This window comes from Echiichthys vipera (assembly GCF_963691815.1).
Source record: "Echiichthys vipera genome assembly, chromosome: 8".
NCBI classification, from domain to species: Eukaryota; Metazoa; Chordata; class Actinopteri; order Perciformes; family Trachinidae; genus Echiichthys; species Echiichthys vipera.
This window is the reverse complement of record NC_139833.1, coordinates 30,324,173-30,350,134: the sequence shown is the minus strand read 5'-3', so window position 1 is coordinate 30,350,134 and position 25,962 is coordinate 30,324,173. Positions and strand designations below refer to the sequence as shown.

General features: G+C 40.8%; 2 protein-coding genes across 2 annotated transcripts; both read right to left on the bottom strand.

Annotated features, from left to right (window-relative positions):
• Positions 1 to 307: 307 nt before the first annotated feature.
• On the bottom strand, positions 308 to 8,724 carry LOC310950906 (uncharacterized protein). The gene is made up of 4 exons (XM_083918937.1): positions 8,428 to 8,724; positions 4,142 to 5,638; positions 1,979 to 2,044; positions 308 to 1,758 (listed from the first exon to the last, which is right to left on the bottom strand). The coding sequence occupies exons 1-3, from the start codon at positions 8,513 to 8,515 to the stop codon at positions 1,983 to 1,985; spliced, it is 1,647 nt and encodes a 548-aa protein (XP_083775063.1). The 5' UTR covers positions 8,516 to 8,724; the 3' UTR covers positions 308 to 1,758; positions 1,979 to 1,982.
• A 368-nt stretch (positions 8,725 to 9,092) lies between these two features.
• Positions 9,093 to 25,919, bottom strand: LOC310950942 (matrilin-4-like). Its single transcript, XM_083918981.1, has 13 exons — positions 25,777 to 25,919; positions 23,521 to 23,659; positions 22,772 to 23,344; positions 22,533 to 22,655; positions 20,833 to 20,955; positions 17,114 to 17,236; positions 16,451 to 16,573; positions 15,986 to 16,108; positions 12,942 to 13,064; positions 12,442 to 12,852; positions 12,180 to 12,332; positions 11,539 to 11,631; positions 9,093 to 9,358 (listed from the first exon to the last, which is right to left on the bottom strand). Exons 2-13 carry the CDS (start codon positions 23,639 to 23,641, stop codon positions 9,303 to 9,305), a joined length of 2,145 nt encoding a protein of 714 aa, XP_083775107.1. The 5' UTR covers positions 23,642 to 23,659; positions 25,777 to 25,919; the 3' UTR covers positions 9,093 to 9,302.
• Between the last annotated feature and the right edge of the window lie 43 nt (positions 25,920 to 25,962).

Below are 25,962 nucleotides of genomic sequence, written 5' to 3'. Positions count from 1 at the left end.
ATGATTTTGTGATGTGGGTTCTTATATATTGATATATGTATGTCTGTGCCCCCAGGGTTTTGCAGGATTTACACACAGAGGATAGTGTGTGTTATTCCCCACATCCTAGTCAAAAATAGATAATAAAATACAGCAGTTGTGTTCTAACCAATGTTCTAATGATTTTTGGGTTACATCATAGTTTAATTCATTTCACCTTAAATTAAAGTCAACAGAAAAATAGTTTCCAGAGAAATATAAGACATGCATTGGTGAGTAGAACTTTATTCTGTACACTAGGTTAGCAGAATCATGGACAAAGATGCAGTAAAGGAATATATTACAGACAAAGAAATGGATGAAAAAAGAAAGACATCAAAACAAGTTTTGTTCCCTCAACGTCCACCACTATGGAAGCTGAGAACGGCCGTGCTCGCAATATATGTTTTAAATGCCGTTATCTCAAAACCCCAATTTAATTATTTTTGTTATCTGCGGATAATTATCGCATGATGTTAAGCAAAGAATTACAAAATAATTCACTTAATATCTCATAACAGTTTTTTTTATATAACTGCAAGCACAACTGTTCTAAGCATCCGTACGTCACATCTTACACAAATGAAATCATTTTCTAAGAACTTTACACTTTCTTTAACATAGCATGTAGAACTAATGATAACTCAGAAATCTTGTCCTAGATGATCTCTTACTGTGCTATACATGCATTCAAATCCAAACTAATGTGCATATGTCATCAGCCTTATGAGGCCTTTGAATTTATAGTTGGCACCGCTTTATTGTCAGGAAGATCATTTTATGAACATCCGTCAGCTACAGTGCAGCTGCACAAAATGTCTCCATGGAACAGGAAGGTGATGACACATCACTACTTGGATCATCTGCTTCCTCAACCTGACAATGATTATGTCATTACTGGTCTTTTGCATATGCATTTGATCATCTGCATGCAAAAACAATTAATTCATGATTTATTTTTAATCAAAAAAGTGATATCAAAAAACATTTTTTTAAGGAAGCACATATTTGACTTACAGTAGTGCTTATCAGTATTACACTGTCCACTCTGTTACTCAACATTTAGTACTTTAATTCATATTGATTAAATGTGCCTTTTTAGAAAGGCTGCAATTAAATAATGTGTAAACACCAAACAAAAATGTGGATTTATGGCAGAATTTGACTTCATAAAACCTAAAAAAGAATCTGTGAAAGTCAGTTTTAAATAGGTGAAAAGAATTAAGCTGGCTTTGTAAACCAGTGTGTTGTTCATCTTCCCACTTTGGTGTTTCTGTCACCTCACACTCTGCATATTATCTTTCACAGTTGTTGTTTGGCTTGTATTCCTCAGAAGCAGCTATTTTAAATAATCAGGGATTTACCTGGCAAGTATCCTTCCCTAGTTCATCACACTGTTGCAAGAGTTTTTTTCACAATATTGCACGCTCTTGTCTCATCTAACCTGTAATAAGAGTTTATTTTAGCATTTTCTTTGCATCTGCATGTAGAGTATGTGGCTCCAGGCACTTATGGTCTCAGTAGAAAAACTAATAAAAGTTTATATTTACAAACGTAGGAAAAATCCTGATATTTCCTAAAAATGTGTTATTAAGGCACCATTCATATTAATGTATCTGGTGTACAGTTTGGTGAGCACTGATGACAATAATGTAGCATTTATTGCTTTGTCTTGTTTTCTTCCAGTTGCTGTACAATGGTAGCTTTGGGGTCTTTGTTATTTTGGTGCGTCTCTTCTCTCTGAAAAAAAGATAAAGAATAAAGTTACACGTGACTTCCACTACTGACATTTAATGTTTTAATTACAGTAGGCTCGTCAGTTTTAGCGAACACCATATAAACAAAACAATACACCCCCGAAAAAAGTACATTCACAGGAGTATATTCAGTAAACTGGATACTGCGACGATCTTGCAGTTTTTGTATGGGGTCTAAGTGTGATTTGTGGTTACGACCTTACCGACTCAATCCTCCTTTTTGGCTTTCACGCTCTCTGTATCCTGAGAGGCCTCAGTTGCAGATACCACTAAACACACACACACACACACACACAAAATCAATATATTATACAATATGAACGCCCTTGTAGTCTTTCATGAGGGAACTTTTCGTTTGTTTAACGCCAAACTAAAGACATAACTACTGTAATAATGTGAGGAGAGTTTAAGAGCTAACATTCCTTCTCACCCACATCTGGTTCTGCTTAACTGGTTTACTAGTGATTTACCTGGCTTCTGAACACGCACACACACTATTCTAATTGGAGTGGCATGCACATAGCATAGCCTCCAGAGAGAAAGTCTCATGAACATTATGCAATGGCTTTCACACCAGACCAGTATTCTACATGTGGTGCCTGGAGGGGCGTTTCTGCCCTAAAAGTACAGCATGTTCTCAGAGAATCAAGAGTGGGGTGCAGACTGTACTGAAAACCACAAACTATGCCTCTTAACAAGGCAACTGATCACTGGAGCTACTGTGCCTTTAATGAGTTCATATGCAGAATACATACTTTGATTGACTGACTGATTTTGAGTTTCGTTTTTTTCAATAAAGTCACAGATTTTAACAAGAAGGTTTCTGTACTTTGTATTGACACAAAGGTGTAAAATTCCACATATTGTGGCCAAGTATGTAAAACAGTGGTTCTGTGTATCTGTCTTAAATACATTAAAACTGTAGTAGTGATGCCATTCATATACTCTAAATGAAACTGAACAGATAAAAGTGTGAAAGTGAATAGGGATCTCGGTAGAATCACACAGAGTAATCACATACACATGATGATTGACTGAAATGAGCCCTGATAATGGTTTACCTCATCATTCTGTCAGCCTTGTAGAGCATTTACACTGTTTAATGTAATTCGGAGCAGCGGGGCATGATTATTCTGTTGTCAGTTCACAATAGAGTACAATGAGTGAGAGTTGCATGACTGGATCAGTTGTGCTGACAACATGCTCCTGTTATAATCAACACACAGAAGACAAGCCTTCATTTCTCACTCTGAGAGTGTGTGGCTGCTTTCTATTTCTTACACTGCGTTATCTGTTCAGCCTCACGCCCCAACAGTATACTGTTCATCCGGTCAGCTGCAACTTATCACAGAAGTACAGGCAGGAACCTACGGGAAGTATTGTTTTGACAAGAGTGGTTGAAACAGTCTATAGGTGAAATGGTTTGCAGAAAGTTGGGTGTTGCTAACCATGTGTGTGTTGGATACCTGCTTAGTTACCAAGCACCATCCCCCCTTTGGTGGCCAATTTTACTTTGGCCTTATGTGTAACAAGAAGATAGATTAGCTGGTGTGACTGGCAAAGGACCGTTAATTGTTTAACTGGATGTAAACAAAATCTAATCTATGTGCACATTTCTGAGTTTTCTTGTCTTTGCTCACCTTGTTCTGCTTGTTTGCACATGCCCAGTACCTAGTGCGTGTTTGCATAGATTTCCCAGCTATTTCAGTTAGTCGCAACGCTGCACTGTTTGACCTCCACCCAAAGTAGAGTGGATCGTGCTTTATCGAGCAGGTTAAAACATGGCTTGACACTTTAAAGTCAAAGTTAGCATGACAGGTTTGTCAGGAGACAATTCCATGTTAACCAAGTAAATCACTGAGCCATAAACTTTCCCCTGACATGCAGAACTCTCCTTAATAATAGCAGACCACTGGAATCCTATTGTCTTCCTTTAGGCAGCACCACATTGCAGTGTGTCAATTAACGAAAATCAGCTTTAAATTGCTATCTACATAGATTAAATTGTGTTTTTCTAATAATCTTACTGTTATTGTTGTTATTGTATTGTATTGTTGTAGTTATTTCTTTAATTGACTTTGCAACAAAATAACGTGAAACTAGAAGGGCACTTGAAGAACGCAGACCTCCAGCAAGGCCATGCCCTATCTTGCATTGTTAACGAAAGTGAAAATAAATGTGCCCCTTCCTAGCCATTACCACACCCTCCACCACGTTTAATTGAAATTGGGCCAGTGGATTTTCTGCAATCCTGCTGACAAATAGACAAAGTGAATCAAAAATATGACCTCCTTGGTGGAAGTATAGGCCTAATAACTGACCAGATAAGATACAGAGCAATAGAGGTGTTAGTGAGAGTTTCATACCTTCAGGTGAGGGCTCAGGGGCCAATACTGAGGGTGTTGATGGTGCTTCAGGTGGGGTGGACCCAACCACAGGAGCCTCTGTTGAGGCTGCACTGTCTGCTGCAGACTCTGTGGTAACAATTGCTACTGGAGCTACTTCTGAAGAGGTTTCTGAAACCACTGGTATAGATGCTGGAACTGCCTCCTGGACCGGCTCAGCAGCAGCAGATTCAGCTCCTGGAGCTGGAGCAGGGGTGGTCTCAGCAGGGGCTGCAGGTGGTGCTGCTGCCACCTCAGCAGCAGTCTGAGGTTCAGCCTGGGCCTCGACAGTAACTGGAGATAATGGAGGCATCACTGGAATAGTTGCTGCCGCAATCTTTGGGTCTATTAGAGACTGTGCTGTCTCAAGGGGTGCTGAGGTTTCAGCTGGTGCTGAAACTACACTTGGTGCTGAAGCCGGTACTACACCTTCCTCTGGGGCAGCAGCTTCATTTGGTGCTGAAGCGGGTACTACACCTTTCTCTGGGGCTGCGTCTTCATTTGGTGCTGAAGTCGGTACTATACCTTCCTCTGGGGCTTCAGCTTCACTTGGTGCTGAAGCCGGTACTACACCTTCCTCTGGGGCTGCAGCTTCACTTGGTGCTGAAGCCTCATCTGATACTACACCTTCAACTGGGCCTGCAGCTTCACTTGGTGCTGAAGCTCCATCTTGTACTTCACCTTCACCTGGATGTGCAGCCTTTTCTGGTACTACACCTCCGGCTGGGTCTGCAGCTTCACCAGGTGCTGAAGCTCCATCTGGTACGACACCTTCACCTGGGGCTGCAGCTTTTTCTGGTACTACACCTTCGGCTGGGGCTGCAGCTTCATCTGGGGCTGAAGCCTCACTTGAGGCTGGCGCTGAAGCTTCACCTGGTGCTATTGAGGCAATAACTGGTGCAGCATTGTCAGTTGGAGCCTCTGCCTCGACAGGAGCCTCAGCAGCTACAGCCGCTGCCTCTTCCACAATCGCAGGGGCCTCTGCTGGCTCAGATACAACAGGTTCAACAGCAAGGGTGGCAACTTCAGGAGAAGCCTCCATCAGCTCATTGGTCACCTCCTCCACAACAGCAGGGCCTTCTGTCTGCACAGCTACAACAGATTCAAAAGCAGGGGCCTCCTCAGTAGTTTCAACGGGAGCTTTGACCTCAGGACCAGCCTCAGCCACTACAGTTTCCACAGGGGCATCTTCCTCCACAGGGAGTAGTGCCTCCACCACCGCTACAGCAGCCTCAGGTTTAGTAGCAGCTTCAGCCTCTGAAGCCGGCTCTGCAGGGGTGACAGGTACCGGCTGAGGCCCAGGAGCAGCCAGGAGGTCCTCCCCAGAGCCAAGATCCTCCTGGGCCTCCAGAGCTACTAACACGGCCTCCGCCTCATCAGCTCCCGGTTGAAGATCGTCTGGTAAGGCAGTCTGCACAGGTAACTGCATCTGGTCCTCGATGGTTTGTGCATCTTCTGCGATGTAACCGTTTCTGACTGCTGTAAATACAGGGATGACAAGAGAAGTTTGAATAGGATTTACAACTGGCAAGCATGTGACACTTCAGTTTGCTTCCTTTGTGATGCCATGTTAATCTGTAACAGTAAGTGCCTGACAACAGAACAACAAAAGATTTAAAGATTACAAATTTGATTGAGTTTGAAACTTCTTGAGGGGTTCTTGAGCTAATCTAGGCATCAAACAGCTTTGTTAATAAATTTCCATTTTGTCATGACAACATGCCTATGAACATTAATCCCAGCTGCAACATTCAACCAAGAATCACCTGCTTTATTGCAGGGTGCAGGGTGTTCAAAATGATAATCTGCTAAACAGAAAGACTAACTCACATGAAAGGCAGGAGATGAGAAATAAAGCCATAAGGCACACAGACTGCATGCTAAAGAAAACATTATTTAATTTCCGTAGAGTTGAAAATGTGATTTATTGAATCCTGTGTTGGTCTGAATCCTAGAGGACACGCAAGTCACTCTGGGAGGAAATGAAAGACACATGACGATGGCTTCAGAGCCTTTAGAGAGACATCCTACCTTTATACACATTTCCTGACCCCTGCTCTTATAACTATGAATGAGCCATCAGCCCTTGGGTTAATATACAATAGATGAGGAACAATAGTGAGCTTGGATAATTCAACTCAAATGTCAGGAACTGCAACGCACATCTCAGTAACAGGAATTACAACAGCCTAAAAGAAGCTGTTGAAGTGTCACATCATAGTTTCCCTCAACAGTATTTTACAGCTAACTTCTTTACAAAAACACTGACAGGTCTTTGTTCACAAATACCAGAAGGGTTCAGATAGCTGATTGGCTGGATGGCTTGGATGCTGCTGCTTCCTGATTTTATGTGTGTCTGTCAGAAGTGGTTAAAGAGCTGAGAGTGATGGGTGGAAGGGAATGTGACAGCCCGGCAACTTAAATGAAAATGAGGCAGGGAAAGAACACCAAAAATGGTAAAGTGTTTATGTGAAGTGAAATATTTCTAATAAAATAACATTTGAGCTAACAGTGTAGAGTCTGTGTTGTTTTTGCAACCTTTAAATCATTACACATACTCCTTTTATACATTTCAAACATGCTCTCCATCGTAGTTCTTTAAGCAGAGATTACCAACTATCACACATAATACAAAGCTGTTGTCTGCATAGCGGGCCAGAACTGGTGTTGAAAAAGTCTGTTTAGATCGAGACGGAGACAGCCTCTCCAGGCATGGATGACCCGTGTGTCAACATGATTTAGCAGCCAAAGATGACAGACATTCCAGTCCAAACAGTGGGGAGGGAGGGAGACAAACTGGGGGCCTTGACAGGGGATGGGACCAGTGGTGGTTGGATGGCATACGGCTGGTTTGTTAGACAGACTGTTCACTGTATGACTGTATGATTGAAACCTCCGCCCATTCAGCCACATTTAGAGAAGCCTGCCTGGGCAAATAATAACTGGTTCTCTTGTTGGGGGTGATGTAAGAGCCTGGAAAGACAACCAAGCTTAAACCAGGTGACCATAGCTGGCTGGCTGGAGAGACAATGCCCTGACACAAACATCACACAGTGACATAGTGGAAGAGGCTTTGCATGCTGTACATGAATACAAATGAACTATGTCGGGTATAATAAATACATAACTCTTTGGTTATTTGCTTACTTTCCTCAAAAACTGTAAGCTACAAGTATTAAGTTGACTTAAGCTGGAGCAATCACATGCAAAAAAGAAAACACTTTCTAACAAGGACAGTAACTGTTCTGTGGTGTGTATGTGGGGTAAGAACATACTGTACACGCAGCTGTGCCAGGCATGACATAGCCATGTACCAGTACCTTGAACCCATGAATTGACAATCATGGTCTGTCAGGCCTCTTCGTGGGCGTCTGTACAGGCTTGAACATAGAGTCCAAATGCAAAACCAAACAAACTAAGGCGATTGCCCACAGAGCATGCCTGCATGTTCAGATGCAAAGCTCCCATGCAGAGGAATGTCAGTAGCCTGAAAGGGTATATTTTCAAAAGGGCATCAGTCTCCTAGATCCTACTCTTTGCAATCCGGCATCCATCGTTTGTGTGAGCTGTAAATTCCTGCAGCGAATTTCAAACATGCCTTGTCATGCATACTTGCATGTACACACACATGATAATCTAAGCTTTGCATAAAAACTTTGGATCTTGATCTTCGAGGAGCTCTTTTTTTGTAGGAAAAATAGTCACAAATCAGGAAGAGTGGGAGGAAACAGGTCGGGTTGCAACTCTTGCCCCAGGCTGCTGATGGACTGCTAAACATTCCCAGTTGGCTTTCACACAGTGCTACTGCAGGAGCTGTATGTAGTCAAATTCCACCAGTGTACGTTAACCTTCATGTAGCTGCACAATTAGCTTTGTGGAATGACATCCCCAATTGAATATGAGCATACAAGTCAGCTCTCATTTCATCAATAAAATAATACAATGCCATTTTTGTCAACACACTTTCAATCAACATCAAGCCAGAAATGACTGATTAAAAATAAATGTCAACCACTTCTTGGCACTGATGGATAAACATGAATAATTCTCTCCATTAGGTGCTGTGCTGTGCTGTGCTGTGCTATGCTATGCTATGCTGTGCAGCAGAGTAGAGCGAGAAAGCACACGGTGTTCCAGAGCAGACCAGCAGCAGCCACACACCCCCCTCAACACTTAACTGAATGAAAGTCACTTCCTAGAGCAACTACTGTACATATCTCAAATACATTTTTAAACATTTCAATCCTACATAGGTGATCACTACTTACCCACTGTGTCTCCATTGCTCTCCTCTGGCTTTGTACCTGGTCTTTTCTCTTGATCAACAGTCTGTGCACTGGATGAGGAGCACCCCATATTGGAAAATAAAGAGTTTAGATATATTAAAAAAATTGTCGCTTATTATATAAAGCAAACACAAGTTCCACTGGTCTCCTTCTCAGAGACTGTCTGTCAGTGAAAACATGGACTGCTGTAGCGCTTCAGTTCCTAAGAGTAGCTGAGAACCATTATCTCCCCTTGTCTCTTTGTGTGTTTATGCATGGCCTGCTGCCCTCCACCACCAGATCTGTTGCGAGAATGCAGCTAAGCAGTGCAGGCACTACTGCTGAATGTCCTCTGCCTCGGGCTCACAGTCACACTATTCATACAGGAGGAGGAGGCATGTGTGTGAATGAAGTGTGTGTCCTCCCCTTTACAGGAGTGTTCCACTTGGAAGAGATCCACCACCCGGTGGTTTAGGGTAGCACATGTACATTTGTTGTTTAGAGTGCTTCTATTTTTGTAGTAGTCAGCGAAGGTATGCATCTGTACTGATGCAGTTGCTGACTGGAGAGCTTTTTTGTGACAATAGTTAAGTAGCATGACTTATCCTGTACAGAGGTCATAAAGTTTGATAAAAACATACCAAGAAATGTGAAGTGTAAGATGTTTATTTGTCACTTTACAGTACAAAGCTATTCATTTGATTTGGCATTACATAACAAAGAACCTATGGACACAAGTACATTGTGTTGTATACAAAAAAGTGTATAAATAGCTTCAGTAGAAAGCATATTATTTGCATATGTTTCAGTGTAGCTTGTCAAGCAGGATTAAAGGTGAATGTCGCACTGCAGGTTTGGGGGTGGGGGATCTCAGCCATTCATTTGCCCACAACTTGATTCTCGAGTGTTTCCAGTTTCTTTGACATGGCTTCAAGTAGGCATGTAAAGGAAAGATGCAGATACAAATAAAAACACAACCTATTACACGTTTGGAAAATGATATTCTGTCATTCTGACATTTTCAAGTTTAAAATTGGAGCACATGTATACACACATAAAACGTGTGTATGCATGTGCCAAGGCCCAGTCACAGGTCTCTGAAGAGGTTGAGGTGCGCCTCCCCAAATATTTAATTTTAAGTGTGCGCTACATGCATTTAGACTATTTTCACTGCTTTACCTTAATGTCAGACAGCCCTTTCTTTGGCATTGCATTTTCTCAGCATATTTCTACGCATACTAGCAACTGTGCTGCACACTGTATTACTCCACTGATCATTTTTTTTAATTCAGACTTTCAGCAGTTTATGGAAGAAACAATTACAAGAAAATAATAAAAAATGTGTGATTATGACAGAAATTACAAAATGTCGTTCACTGTGGAGACAAGATCCCTTTATGAGCTGGAGTTTACAGAAGAAGAACTTCTGCAGAGGGACACTGAACAGCTGAAAGAGAGAGAACTTCTGTAGAAACTGGAGGAGAGCTGTCTGACAGTGGGGTAAATCTGTTAAAGTATTCTAAATATTCTGTACACTTAAACTGATATAGATGCTTTTTTTCTGTGGGTCTTTTTTAATGTCTAAAATAAGTTGAGCTGCTGCCTCCGTCCACAGCAGCTTCTGTGTCAGTTCTCCAAACTGGTGACGTGCTAACCTTCATCTACTGTTGGTAACACACTGACTGTGGAGAGGTAGCTCATACAGACACACTTCAAAAAAGCTGAACTATGCCTTTAATAGGTGTGATTAATTGGCCAGAGCTAGCTCATCTTCACATATATTATTCACAATTATTTATAAATTATCGAGCATAATGTCATATAAAAAGAGAAACTTTCTATAGTTAATGTTCGTATTATCCATTCACTTTAGTATAGTTTAGTTTAGGGCTTACTAGCCCTTAATTATGCTGCTATAGGCCTAGTCTGCCGGAGGACAATACTTTTCATGATCATCTGACCTTCTCTCCTCTCTGTCTGTATCATTCATGTCTCATCAATGCATGTTACTTATTCAACTTCTTCCCTGGAGTTGTTTGTGCTTTGTCGTCTCGCAGGTCTCTGCTGATCGTGGTGGTGCCTGCTGCTGTGGTCCTGCATGACGCTTCCTGCTGCTATTATTACTATTACTCATCATACTATCATTAGTCTTAAAAATTATAAAATTTGTATCAGTGCTATGTCTCACTGTATCACAGCTGTTATTACCACTGCTCATCATTTATCATCTTTGCCACCATAATTATTTTCATTGTCATGTTCTATAACCTGAGTGCTTGTTTCTACTATTCTGCTGTAATAACTGCCATAACATATAAGTCATATTCACATTACTATAGATATTATTATCGTTACTGGAAGTGTGTCTGTCTCTGTCTTTGTGTCTGTCTGTGTCTCTCTGTCCATCTGTGTGTCTTTTCTCTCTTTCTCTCTCCTTTTCTTCCTCCCCAACCGGTGCAGACAGATGTCCGTCCTCCACAGAGCTGGGTCTGTCTGACGTTCCTGCCTGTTAAAGGGAAGGTTTTCGTTGCCACCGTACTCTACGGGGGAATTGTTGGGTCTATGTAAATCATAAATAAGTCATAGAGTGTGTCTTTAGCTACTCTGTAAAGTGTCCTGAGATAACTTTTGTTATGATTTGGCACTATAAATAAAATTGAATTGAATTGAATTAAATTGTATTGAATTGAATTAGTATGATACATTGTGTTCCCTTTTACCCCTGTTTTTTGTTGATTATCTGGACAGACAGGTATACGTACATGTTTTCTCTTTTGTCACCTTGTCAGTCAGTCATTTCAGAATGTCCATTGCTAATACCTCATGAGTTGAACCTCTGTCCCCAGGAAGCTAGAAAGAGCTTCACTTTGAAGTTGTTCATGTTTGAAGTTGTCTTTCATGGAGGTTGAAATTCAGGTTGATAAAACCCACTTGCTCCGTCACAACATGTCAGAATTAAGACTTTCATGTACATTTATTTATAGACTCATTAAACCATTGTTCATTATCAGTTATTCATTTGCACTGGAGGATTATTTGGACACCTTTGATAACTGAAAAACATGTTGAATGTAAACGTAACTGTGGAGATGGCAGTTATTCAGAAAAGGATATTATTCTGCACCAGGTTCTTCAGCTTCTCTGTGACCTGGTTTTGAAACATGATCACGTTATCACACTGGCACATGTTTTCATCGGATGGTTTGTCTGTGGGGAGAGAATACATGAGATGAGAAGATCTTCTTTTCCTTGGATCAGTTTTTACCTTCTCTCTCTTAACCTTTTTCTCACCCTATCGCTTCTAATCTTTCCCTACAGGCTCCCCTTCCTGTCACTGAGAATGTTTGTGAGGAGGACAGATGACTGCAGAGCTAAAATGACTGATAAGTTATGCGATATAAATAACTGACTAAAAAAATGTAGAGTTGCTTAAATCAGTGAACAACATAGCAGCAGCAGGTGGCAGTGATGCACAACTTTAATGGAAGAAAGTGCTATCAGTAATCAGCCTGTGAATGTTCTCATTTGTCCAGGTCGTCGTTGTCCTCAAAGCAATTTCAGTCAAAAGCAACTGGACTTGGTTATTTGTCTAGGAAGATGTTTCACCTCTCATCCAAGAGGCTTCATCAGTTTCTGTTTGCGTACATGAACTGATGAAGAGATGAGAAAGCTATCAGTAATCTGACTTACTTAAGCACTGTATGGTGGGTTGAAGCTTCTTTTGACAAATTTCTAGTTCAGGTAGTGCAAAGTACCTTTACATATCCTGAACTTGAGCTTCTTTGTAACTTCTCCCATTTTCTCAAAGTCTTCAGCGTAAAAAAGGTGCTTCTCATCAGGCTCTGAAGCAATTTCTCTCAGCTCCTGTTCAATGGCTTTTCCAACACCCACAGCATATATTGTGACCCCTGAAAATAATAGAAACCAGGATATTGACAGGACACTCCTATTAGCAAGACTTTAGTTTGATTAAAAACTGTAGTGCATCTGAATGGCAAGACAAGATGACAGGTGTACCAGAGTTCTTTGCTTTCTCGGCCCATTCAGACACATCATCCTGTGATCTTCCATCAGTAAACACAATGCTGACACGTGGGACGTTCGGCCTGGCTCCCTCTTTAGCTGAAAAGCTGAACTCAAACATGTGGCGTAAGGCGGAGCCAGTCATGGAGCCTCTCCCCATGTACTGCATCCGGGACACAGCTTGTTTGATGTACTGCGCTGTGGTGTACTGGCCCAGGGTGAACTCTGTGCGTACCTTGGTGGAGTACTGAAGAAGGCTAACATGTGAACCTGTCCTGGAAATGTCCAGAGAGTCCACAATGCCGTTCACAAACTGCTTGACCAGTTCAAAGTTAGCAGGGCCCAGACTCTTAGAGCCATCAATTACGAACACCAGATCCATGACTCCATCGCCACACTCTGGCTCTGTCAGAAACAAGGACAGCAAATACATGTTTTATGTATTTTTACTTAGGATAGGGTCTGCTGTATGTCCCAGATAGTTCAGATCATACTTTTGCAGCTTTTCCTGTCTTCAGCCAACATAAATCCTTCAAAACATTTGCAGTTGTAGGAGTCAGTGGTGCTGACACACTGGTGTTCACAGCCATGGTCCACCGTCTGACACAGATCCACACCTGTGAGATGAAGAGAAGCAAGGATTACAATTTGTGATCACGCATAATTGTATTCTTCTTTTTTAAAACAATTTTTATTTATTTTAGTTAACATTGCAAGACAATCACTCTGGATTATGGAGTTGGAAAGATGAAACAAACAAAAAACGATAATCAAGAACAGAGCCTGTAAACAATTATGTCAAATCAAGTCTCGCCTTATATGTTTTTAGGAATGGCCTTCTTCCCAGCCACCAGAAGAATCTTGATCTTCTGGTGGCTGGGAGTTGGTCTTTGGTCATTGGTCTTCTATATGCACCGATCCATCCAAACGACCGGGGTACAGAACAACACCAGATTTAGGAATCACATATCCCAACACATTGCAGAGAACAGAGTGAACATTCCCCCAGTAGGGCTGTATATTTGTGCATTTCCAAAAGATTTTGTGCGTGTGAACTGAATCTATGTTGTCACACAAATTCCCCATGGCTGGTGAGCACTTACCTGTTTGCTTTTGATTCTAGATGTGATAAAATGGAATCCTCTCCAACTCAGTGACTGTGTAGTAGTTGTGGTGTGCTCTCCACAAATTGTGCCATATCCCTTCTGGCATCTCCTCACACAGCTTCCTTTCCCACTTGGCTTTAACACATAATGTTGACTGTATTCTATATTCCATTAAGCAGCCATATACAACAATTACTGTATACTGTATATGCCCAAACCAGTAATTTTATGATTTTATGATTGAATTTTATCCTTGTTTGTTTTTATGCTAAAATCTAATAATCCATCAATTGCAGCTATCTAAATAAGCCCTGATTAGTTAGATCATGTTCATTTTTTAGTTCTTGAAAGTTTTTCAGATCACCCGTTTTAATAGTTGTGCATATGGCTGTATTGTATTCTTAATTGCATGTTATTTTAACTGGAAGTCCTGTGAAGTTCAGGAAGGAGCAGGCTGACATGATTAACAAACTAATATCTGAGGAAATAAACATGAATAAACATAAATATAGAATATCCCCTTAATCCGAGGGCAAGGGGAATATCATTTTTACTGAGCGCTGGATTAACACTGACCTCACAACGGGTTCAAAATTCATCCAAAATGATGTAACATATTAATACTAGAGCAGGGGACAAACAGTCAGCATTTGAAAACATGCTGATGAAAGATTATGTTCTGAAATTTTCATTTAAATATCTGTATTTTTCTTATACCATCAAATGTAAAAGAGAAAGGATTTAGAATGAATCATAACTGAGACAGCACTGGTAAAAAATTACTAACGACCTTCTTATAGCTTCAGACAAAGGACTTGTCTCTGTACTTGTTTTACTAGATCTTAGTGCTGCCTTCGACACTATTGACCATCGTATGCTGTTACAGAGACTGGAGCATCTAATTGCCATTAAAGGAACTGCACTGAGCTGGTTTAAGTCGTATTTATCAGATAAATCTCAGTTTGTACATGTTAACGACAAATCCTACATGCACATGAAATTAGTCACGGAGTCCCACAGGGTTCTGTCCTTGGACCGATTCTATTCACCTTATATATGCTTCCCTTAGAAAATATTATAAGGAAGCACTCCATTAATTTTCATTGTTATGCTGATGATACACAATTATATTAGTTGATCAAACCAGAAGAAACCGATCAGTTGGAAAAACTTCAAATGTGCATTAAGGAAATAAAAAGCTGGATGACCTGTAATTTTCTGATGTTAAACTCAGACAAAACTGAAGTCATTGTACTTGGCCCCAAAGGCCTCCGAAACTCAATAGCTAAAGACATTGTTACTCTGGATGATGTTGTGTTGTCCTCCAGCACCACAGTAAGGAATCTGGGTGTTATTTTTGATCAGGATATGTCCTTCGATTCTCACATAAAACTAACAACAAGGACTGCATATTTTCACCTGCGTAATATTGTGAAAATTAGGAACATTGTGTCTCAAAAAGATTGAAGATTAAGTCTGTTAAGAGTCTCCAGTTGGTCCAAAATGCTGCAGCTCGTGTACTAACTAAAACAAATAGAAGAGAACATATTTCTCCTGTATTAGCTTCTCTGCACTGGCTACCTGTAAAATCTAGAATAGAATTTAAAATCCTTCTCCTTACCTATAAAGCTCTTATTGGTCAGGCCCTGTCGTATCTTAAAGAGCTCATAGTACCGTATTACCCGACTAGATCGCTGTGCTCTGAGAATGCAGGGCTACTCGTCGTTCCTAGAGTTTCCAAAAGTAGAATGGGAGGCAGAGCCTTCAGCTACCAAGCTCCTCTCCTGTGGAACCAACTCCCAAGTGTTATTCGGAATACAGACACTGTCCCCATATTTAAGAGTAAACTTAAAACTTTCCTTTTTGATAAAGCTCACAGCTAGGGCTTACAAGCTCCTAACTATGTTGTTATTTTTAAGATGATTTTGTCAAGACAGATGTCCGACCTCCACAGAGCTGGGTCTGTCTGACGTTCCTGTCTGTTAAAGGGAAGGTTTTCGTTGCCACTGTACTCTACGGGGGAATTGTTGGGTCTCTGTAAATCATAAATAAGTCATAGAGTGTGGTCTATACCTACTCTGTAAAGTGTCCTGAGATAACTTTTGTTATGATTTGGCACTATAAATATATTTGAATTGAATTGAATTGAAATGTGATTAAGACTACATTACAGTCAGGCTTTTCTTCACATATCTACAGTTCAATATGAATTAAAATGAACATGTGAAATTGAAGCAATAGTCTCCACATTAAATTATTCACAAAAGAAAAAGTAACAAGACTCCCTGCATCAAAACTGCCAGTATTAACCGTATAACATCTATTCCGAGGCAATTCTATTCTCATCCCATCACATCTCTGTTGAAATATCCACATCATATCATAGGTGCAGTTCACTGAATATTTATGACAATGAATGAGCCTGCACTTACTTTGACACGTTCTTCCATCAGCTCGAAGTGTAAATCCATTTCTGCATTTACACACACATGAGTCTTCTGTATTCATAAACTCCTGTTCACAGCTGTGTTTCCCATCAGCACAATGGTCTATCTCTGCAGGAAAAAGTCCATTTATCAATACAGACAGGATTGAGGAGGAATTACTGAGAGAATCAATGAATACTCTTATTCATAGTATTTATCACCAGTGGGGATTACAGTAAATATATCACATCTGGGCTGATCATCAAGTTTCTTCTTGCTTCTACAGTTAACATGCTTGCAGTCATGTTGGACTCTTGGACAAATTACTCAGACAACCCTAGCGCTAATGAAAAACAGGTTGGAGGACATCAATAAGTACAGCATTGCACATCACAGTGAAAGATTTCTAACATTTTGAAGACAATTTTTCTTTCTTTCAGCAATAAGAGGAACGGGGCAGTGCACACTTACTCTTGCATGTTTTCCTATCAGGTCTGAGTGTGTAGCCTTTCCTGCATTTACACACACAGGCATCTTCTGTATTCATAAACTCCTGTTCACACTCGTGGGCGCCATCGGCACAGTGATCAGTCTCTGCAGGAAACAGTCCGTTTATCAGGACAGGCAGGATTAAGGAGTCATTTATTTTAGAAAACCTAGTTATCTGTTGTGTTCTGCTACTTTGAAATATCAGAATCTCATGGACAGGTTTTATCAGATGTACTGAGTGAGCACATCTACTGTTGCACATTCTTCATATTGTTCCATTGTATCAGTGAGCACAAACAGTGACACCTTTAGACAGCTAAATAAACCAGAGGTCAAGACCTAAACATAAAAACGTCTCACGTACAACCCCCTGCCCTGTAAGAACATCTGAAGCAGCATCACTTTCCAAGAGACAGTTCCCTCTTATACACATGTCAATAATGTACTTGTATAAAAAATAATGTTAAGACAATCCTGTAGAAATCCTATATACAAAACATATTTATAATAGATATGAATATATACAGCATGACACAATTACTAACAAATTACTGTATACAGTGTTTCCTGCTCTAAAAGTAGAAATAACATCTGACAACATTTGAAATATCAGATTGTAAGTAGAAAGACACAATGGACACTTACTCTTGCATGTAAAGCCATCAGGCCTCAGTGTGTATCCTTTTCTGCATTTACACACACAGGAGTATTCTGTATTCATAAACTCTTGTTCACACCCGTGGGTGCCATCAGCACAGTGATCAATCTCTGGGTTACATAAACAACACAGAAAAGAGATTGAAGCATTGTTAATCAACAATCAACAAGTGACAATTCAATTAGTGCAGAAACTACTAATCAGAATCTTAAAGGTCCTATATAGTAAAAGGTGAGATTTTCATGTATTTTGGTTATAAAACAGGTCAAATTGATGTATTAATACTGTGAAATTATCAAAACACTCAATCCAAAGAGAAATGCACACAGACAATATTCTGATACTATGCCTTTAAATGAGCCGTCAGGACTTCTGTATGGTTGTGATGTCATAACGATACTATATATAGGTAGGGTAAAGGGCCGCTAAAGTGCCGGTGCAAAAATGAAAAATGAAGATTCTCTAAGGGTACATCCACACAATCGAAAACAACCTTTTTTTTCTCCGTCGTTCTTAAAAAGTTTTCTGTCCACAGGCCAAGACTCAGGAAATATCTGTCCACATGAAACCAGTAAAAACGGCTAATAACGCTGTAGTACACATAACAGGCCTGGATGTGGCGCTGTAACTGTTTCTCTCCAAATCTGGAGACCTCCCAAATCCTCCTCCATCCAAGGCGCTAAAACAGAGTTCAGTGGTGATTGCTCTAAGACTGCAAGGGAAGATCAACTTCCACTAAAATGTCACCCAAAAAATATGTACTGCTGTGTGTATATTTCATTGACTAAATAAGTGCTAGAAAGCTTTCATCTTTAGTTCAGAATCAGCTACTTATCACAGGTAACCGGAGCAACTTCCTTCTCATTCATCCCCACAGCTCCACAGCTCTTTACACAGTCGGACGCTCAGCTTCTACTGACTTCAATGGGGAAGCGTAGAGCGGGTTGTTCCACTGCAGCCAAATTAGACGCTCATTGGATAAATGCTGGGCTTTGTCCCGCCCATCGGACGCTCAGCGTCTTTGGGACAGTGGGCTGGCCCGGACGCTCGGCTTCTGCATGATGATTGGATGAGCTGTCTGGGGCGGAATCCTTTTTTGATTGACAGCTAAATGAGCGAATCAGCGTTCTTGAAGAATAAACATCCATCGGAGCATTTTCCAAGTTTTTTGCATTCTGTTGTTCTGAACTGATCCGTAGACTTTACCGACCCCCAGAGACTTTGTCTTTGTTAAAAACAACTAGCGTTGTGTTTGGCGACTCTGTTCTGTCATTCTGCAGTTTCTTTCCCTAACGAGCAGCAGCAGCTGCGGAGCTTCTCCCCCCGTCACGGTCACTCACAGGCGGTCACACTTCACAGTAGCCTGGCGCAGCAGCTCCAGCTGGGCCAAGGCAGTTTAAGCAGCCTATCTCTGCTGGCCATTGAGAGGACACTGGTCAAGTCCCTGGAAACGACGCCTAGTTGGTACGACAAGGTCACAGATCATTTTCTTGAAAAGGAACACATTTATGATGTAGGTTGGAAACATGAGCTCCCCTCTTTGAAAGACCAGCAGCTGCCACTGGTATACAGGTATATTCAGACAGACAGTATGTGAAAAACATTTTTTAAAGCTTGTAGACATGTTCAAATAGAAACCCAAAATACAAGTATGGACCTGAAGATGAGCAGAATGTGCAACTTTTAAATAAATGTAGTCTGAACTCATTTGAGTAGATTTCAGAATAAAAATGCAGCCATGATTCCCCAGGTCATGGTGGTCTATTTTTGAAGACAATGAGTCTCCAGTTAATCCAATACTTCTCCTCCTACTGCAATACCACTGCTGTGTCTAACATTATGTCTTTTCCTGGTACTGTAGCTGTCAAACTGTCAACATGCTGATGAAAGATTATATTTTGAATTTACTTTGTCTCACACAGATTTATCCTGTCAAATGACCATTGGAGTCACTTATCTACATTTTAAAACAACACCATGTAGTTTTCCAACCATCATAATATATTTCCAATACCCTTGTGATGGGACATCAACTGTCAATAAGTTTAATGGCACATCTGTCAAATGCTGACGGAGTCAGTATCACCTTTACTGGCACAATGCAACATCGGATTTCGGATCGACACTTGTGCACAAAAAAAATACAAAAAAATCGACTAGCTAATGGAGGGAGAGGGATTCACCACTGATGGCCTCTTGGCTCTTAGCTGTTGGACTACAAATAAGTACCGTTTCCTAACTATAGGGGGAGCCCAAGAGCAAATGCGTCATGTTGTTCCTTTAATATGAATTAAAATGAACATGTGAAAATGAAGCAGAAGTCTCCACATTAAATTATTCACAATAGAAAAAGTAACAAGACTCCCTGCCTCAAAACTGCCATTATTAACCATATAACAACAACATATAAGTCGCAGTTTTTTTCATAGTTTGGCCGCGGGTGCGACTTATACTCTGGAGCGACTTATGTGTGAAATTATGAACACATTACCGTAAAATATCAAATAATAGCTCGGGCTATTATTTATGTCAGTCACGTAAGAGACTAGGCGTATATCAGCAATCGTCACACACACGTCAACCAATCAAAATTGTGCGGGGGCGGGTCATGGCAGAAGTGCATTGTAAAAAAAAAAGATGCTAGCTGCTACTTCTGTACCGTTGAGTTGGCGGAGTTGTTCAGAAGTGACACCGAGGAAGAAGAGTTCAGTGGATTTAGTGATTAGGAGTGACAGAGTGTTTCGTAAACGTAGAGCATGTTCTATATGTTACAGTTCTGTGAATGACTCTTACCGTAATATGTGACGTTAACATACCAGGCACATTCTCAGTTTGTTGTTTATGCGTCATATAACGTACACTTATTCAGCCTGTTGTTTTCTATTCTAGTTTTAGTTTAAATTGCCTTTCAAGATGAAATGTCTATTCTTGGTGTTGGATTTTATCAAATAAATTTCCCCAAAAAATGCGATTTATACTCTAGTGCGACTTATATATGTTTTTTTCCTTCTTTATTCTGCATTTTCAGCTGGTGAGACTTATACTCCGGAGCGAAAAATACGGTACTAAGGCAAATCTATTCTCATCCCATCACATCTCTGTCCCCATATTTAAGAGTAAACTTAAAACTTTCCTTGTTGATAAAGCTCACAGCTAGGGCTTACAAGCCCTTAACTATGTTGTTATTTTTAAGATGATTTTGTCAAGACAGATGTCTGACCTCCACAGAGCTGGGTCTGTCTGACGTTCCTGTCTGTTAAAGGGAAGGTTTTCGTTGCCACCGTACTCTACGGGGCTATTGTTGGGTCTCTGTAAATCATAAATAAGTCATAGAGTGTGGTCTATACCTACTCTGTAAAGTGTCCTGAGATAACTTTTGTTATGATTTGGCACTATAAATATATTTGAATTGAATTGAATTGAAATGTGATTAAGACTACATTACAGTCAGGCTTTTCTTCACATATCTACAGTTCAATATGAATTAAAATGAACATGTGAAATTGAAGCAATAGTCTCCACATTAAATTATTCACAAAAGAAAAAGTAACAAGACTCCCTGCATCAAAACTGCCAGTATTAACCGTATAACATCTATTCTAAGGCAATTCTATTCTCATCCCATCACATCTCTGTTGAAATATCCACATCATATCATAGGTGCAGTTCACTGAATATTTATGACAATGAATGAGCCTGCACTTACTTTGACACGTTCTTCCATCAGCTCGGAGTGTGAATCCATTTCTGCATTTACACACACATGAGTCCTCTGTATTCATAAACTCCTGTTCACAGCCGTGTTTCCCATCAGCACAATGGTCTATCTCTGCAGGAAAAAGTCCATTTATCAATACAGACAGGATTGAGGAGGAATTACTGAGAGAATCAAATAAAACTAGTAATTACGAGAATATTAATCATAAATGTGTTCTGTATTTACAAGGCCTCTCAGATTCACATACATACCTCGTATACAAGGACCAAAACAAGAAAGCCATAATTTATTCATCAAAAAGTTTCAATCAGCTCTCAAAGGCATAAATGTATTTCACATATTTACATATATGAAAGATCAAACGACACACATCCACATTTCAGCAGCAACACTGCTGATTGCAAAAGCACACCGCCTTCAGGAAATCTCAGCCGCTTTACTCTCTGTTAACATTCACCAGAGGAGCAAAAGGAAGGTTTTCCAACAGGGGGTGGAGGGACATCACCGGGAGGAAGAATGCTGCCTCTCATTTGGATCGGAGCTATCATGCCTTCTGCAGTTGGTTCTTTGTCAATGGTATCCTTGAGTTAATGTTGTAGGACAAAAATCTAAAAAGATTATGGTAATGTTTATTTATATACTTACCTAGTATTTGAGGCGGTTTGAGACACATGACATGACACATGATAGTGTGTTACCTACAGTAGAAGACGGTTAGCACACCCCCAGTTTGGAGAAGCAGACAGGAGTACAGACATGCAGGGGCGGATTAAGGTCATGGGCCCCTAGGCTACACTTTGAGGCTTTGTTTTTAGGCCCCCTCTTCATGCTTTTCCAAAAAAAAGTATTTTAGTGCTGTGCTTGTGTGCTTGCATGCTAGGAATATTGCATGGGCCACATGCACACACACTGGCATACACACACACAGTTGGACTGCCTTTAACAGTATTGCTTCAGAAAAAAGGCTTCATAGTAAATCTGCAGGCTGGTAATAACTTTAAGTTTTCTAAACAAACAGGCACAACATGTGCAGCAGTACAGAACACTCTGTTTTGTTGTTTTCTTTAGTAGATCTTGGTGTTCTTTCAGCCGTTCCACTTTTCATTCTTCTTTTCTTTTGCTCCACTATCATATTTTCCTCATTCATTTTTCACCACCATACTTTCCAGTCTCAGTGTTGTGTTGTTTGAAAACAAAATTGACCTTATGAACCAACCTATGAACCTGGTGTGGCCATTCTGAAAGCTAGAGGTTTTTATGTATTTATCTGAAGTAGATTTAAATAATTAAGAATAGTCTGGATAATCTGGGGCCTTTATACATGTTGGACCTCTAGGCTACAGTCTAGGTCAACCTGTGTCTTCATCCATGCCTGCTGACACAGAAGCTAAGCAATGTGCTGCTGTGGGCAGGCACACAGCAGCACATAATCACTAGCAGATGATCAGCAGCTTCTCCTGTGCCATATAGGATTAATTTAAAGTGGGGAAACAACCTGTCTGGCCTTTAGTCATCCCCTTTGTCATGTTGTCATGAATAAGTAAAGCTGCTTTGTGAACAAATGGGAATGTGATTGCACAGTAAGCAGCCTCGAGGGATGAAAACTGTGCATTTCTTTTAAAAAAGAAGAAAAAGACTGTATACAATTTTAAAGAGGACAGAATATGAGAGAAAAGGAGTTCCTTCACCTGTGCATGTCTTGCCATCAGGGTTGAGGGTGAAGCCCTTCCTGCACTTGCACCTGTATGAGGCAGGGCTGCTCACACAGATGTGCTGGCACTGATGATCCACCACCTCACACATCTCTGAACCTAACACATACAAGAACATACACTAACACAGATACTGGAACAAATGTATGTGAACACACACACATGTATGCGTAAATGATGCAGGACATTGGGTGAAAGTAGATGGGATTCATCACCTCCACACAGTTTGGACTGGAACACAGAGATGAGGGTTTCTATCTGGCTAAAGTTGGCCACCAGGTGCACATGCTCAGTGTGTGGCTCACTCCCTATGGCCTTAAGAGTGTTCATATCCACCCTGCCCACTCCGATAGCAAAGATCTGGATGCCGGCCTGCCTCGCCTGAGCAGCAATCTCCTCCACTGTGTCTTGAGGCCGCCCATCAGTCACAACCATAGCGATTCGTGGGATGAGCAGGTCTGCTGGCCGTGCTCCATCTTCCACAGTGAAGGATGTCTCCATGGTGTACTGAATGGCCAGACCGGTCATTGTTCCTGTGGCAAGGTGCTCCATGTTCCTCACTGCCTGCTCCACCTCAGCCTTGGTGGCGTAGGTGTTGAGGGAGAATTCGGGCTGGACCACGCTGCCGTACTGTAGCAGACCGACCCGAGTGGCATCAGAGCCAACCTCAAGGAACTGGAGCAGGTTAATGATGAAGGTCTTGACCTTCTCGTAGTCGTTGGGGCGGATGCTTCGGGAGCTGTCGATGACAAAGACGAAATCCAGCGGGGCTGCTTTGCAAGATTTATCTGTGATCAAAGACATGGAGGGGTGGGACCAGGGAAACAAATACTGCAAACTAACAGCTCAGTTTGGTCAAAATCTAAACTCGATTCTAGAAAATTGTTCGACTTTGTTTCTTAGATGAAATAGACAAAAACACAGTTTGCAAAACATACATTTTCGTCACCAACTGATCACTTACCCACAGGTTTGGTTTGGACAGCAGTCTCAATTCGTCCTCTTGTCGTGATGGGTCTGGGAGGCCGTCTGTCCAGTCGAACTGCGTTACAGCACAACAGGCAGAAGAGGAAGAGGAACCTCATTCTGACAAGATGTGACAACTGCAGCGTTTAGAGAGAGAGGAAAGCATAAGCACTCATAGAAACACTTCCACAATGCAATGCAAGCAGAGAAAACCCCGTGCATGGAACAGCAGGGACAGAGAAAGAGAGAAGCAATAAGGAAAATTGCCAAAAACAAGAAAATGTGTCTGTTCATTTTTATCGTCTAATTTCAAAACCATTATTTATGTACTTACTTTTTTGTGTTATCTGTTATCTGCATCAAAATATACACAATGACACTAGTCAATTGGCAGATGGTGCATAGAAAAAGAGAGCTAAAGCAGCATTTATTTTTTAAGAGTAATATGAATCTTGAAAAGAACATAATTATGCACACTGTATTTCATTCAAAATGTACAGTAAGTTAGTATCCAGTCATAATGTTGGACTGTGTTTTGACAAAAACACTACTCACTATTAGGATCCTAAAAACACAGAATTCCATAATGAAGTTTAACACTGTTCTTTAGATTTCATACGCGTTGCCCGTGGGGTTTGTGATGTTGGAATGTAATGGGCATTACAAATGGCCACATGGTGACACTATTCATACTAAAGACTTACTCCCATAGTCTACGGCAAATTTCCTGAAATCTGTTGATTATTTATTGAAATATGCCTCTAACTAACAGACAAACAACCAAACAGGACTGAAGACGTAACCTCTGTGATGCAGGAAACAAATTTAGGGACTCTGTGTCAGTAAGGTGACCAGTGAAGAGTTACATTTAAGTTAATGATGAGGGATGAAAATAGAGAGAACTTTCACCTCCCGCATATTTGACCTCCTCAGCTTCACATTTCACTTTTTAGTGTGTATAGATGTAATGCACACAGCATTGCATAGATACTGTAGTGCAAAAGGAAATAGACCATTTCAGTCTCACAGTCTGATTGTAACATATTTATTCAAATCAATTTATGCCCGCATTCACTTTTGGGTTCCGTTGAATGTGGGCTACATTCAGTATCTGAGTCAAGTTTTCCCATCTGCTGTACTATGAAGTGAACAAAACTCTATGAATGAGCTCTCGGGTGTTTTGCTGCATAGGTGGTTTAAGTGATTTAAGAGAAGTGGTAAAGTCCCTCAGACCGTTTCCCTATCCAGTCCCCAGGAGAGCCATTCAGGACCGGTCATAGGCAGGCTCCACTGCTGTCTGAAACCTGTCTGTGTTAGTGTGGAAATATCAAATACACATTCAGAAAACTGAATGATGTTTTACTGGTCATACAGAAAACAGTTCTAAGGCAACAAGTAAGATGTTAGAATTTCAGGATTTCTTAATGGAGTTCTGAACGCCTCTGTCAGCTCTGCTCAGAGTGATGACACTGACTCAGTGCTCAGTCTGTTCACAGTCCAGGCAGATGAACAGTCCCACACAGACATGCATGTGGTAGCAGCTGACCTGAGAACTGCAGGGGTCACATATCTGTGTTACATCCCACAGAGCTGTTGACCTTTAACCCCACATCTGTTTGATTCCACCAGTCTGATTTTTTTCAATAATTATCCATCAGTATTACAAATGTACTATATATTTAGTGCCCTGGACCCCCATACTGTAGCACAGTGCCCTGTCTGTCCATCACTGTCATGTGTTGACAGGTGATTTAGTATATATGTATGTACACCATTTGGAACAAGCAAAGGAAGCATGGCAACAGGTTACTGTAATAATCCTTTACATTTCCCTTTAAATGTGAATGATTACAGTGATTTCACAGATTGTGTGTGTGATTGCAATGGGATTCCGTCACAGAGCAATCCCTCTCACATGTCCTCGTGAATTAAAGCTAAGGCTGCATGTGTGTTTACTGTGGACCACAAACACAGCATGTACCAGCTGTGTTTTATGGGACATGTCTCTGTTTTACACATCACCTGCTTTTGATGACTTTTCATGCTGCAGGTGATGGAAACTGGGATGTTGCACAACAATAAGTAAATACAGAATACAAATTGTAGATGGTGATCTGATTTTCTTTGCCATGTTTTTTTTTAAGTTTAAGAAAAATGACTAGTTATTCTCTTAAAAAAAAGATATTTAAAGTATGCATGTAGAGCCTGCCATTCCCCAGCAACTCATCAGAAAAATGAATCAAAAACTACTTACCTCTTATCAAAATCAACTATTTCTCCTCAACTCCTGCAATCAAAGTTTCTCTATATATTCCAACACTTATTCAAGAGAGGAGTTCCAGCAGGAAGAATCAGCCAACGGTAGCTCCAGACTGTATGTATGTTTCCCAGCCCTCTGTCTTTTTCTATCAGTCCAGGCACTCGCATTGCTCTGCCCCTT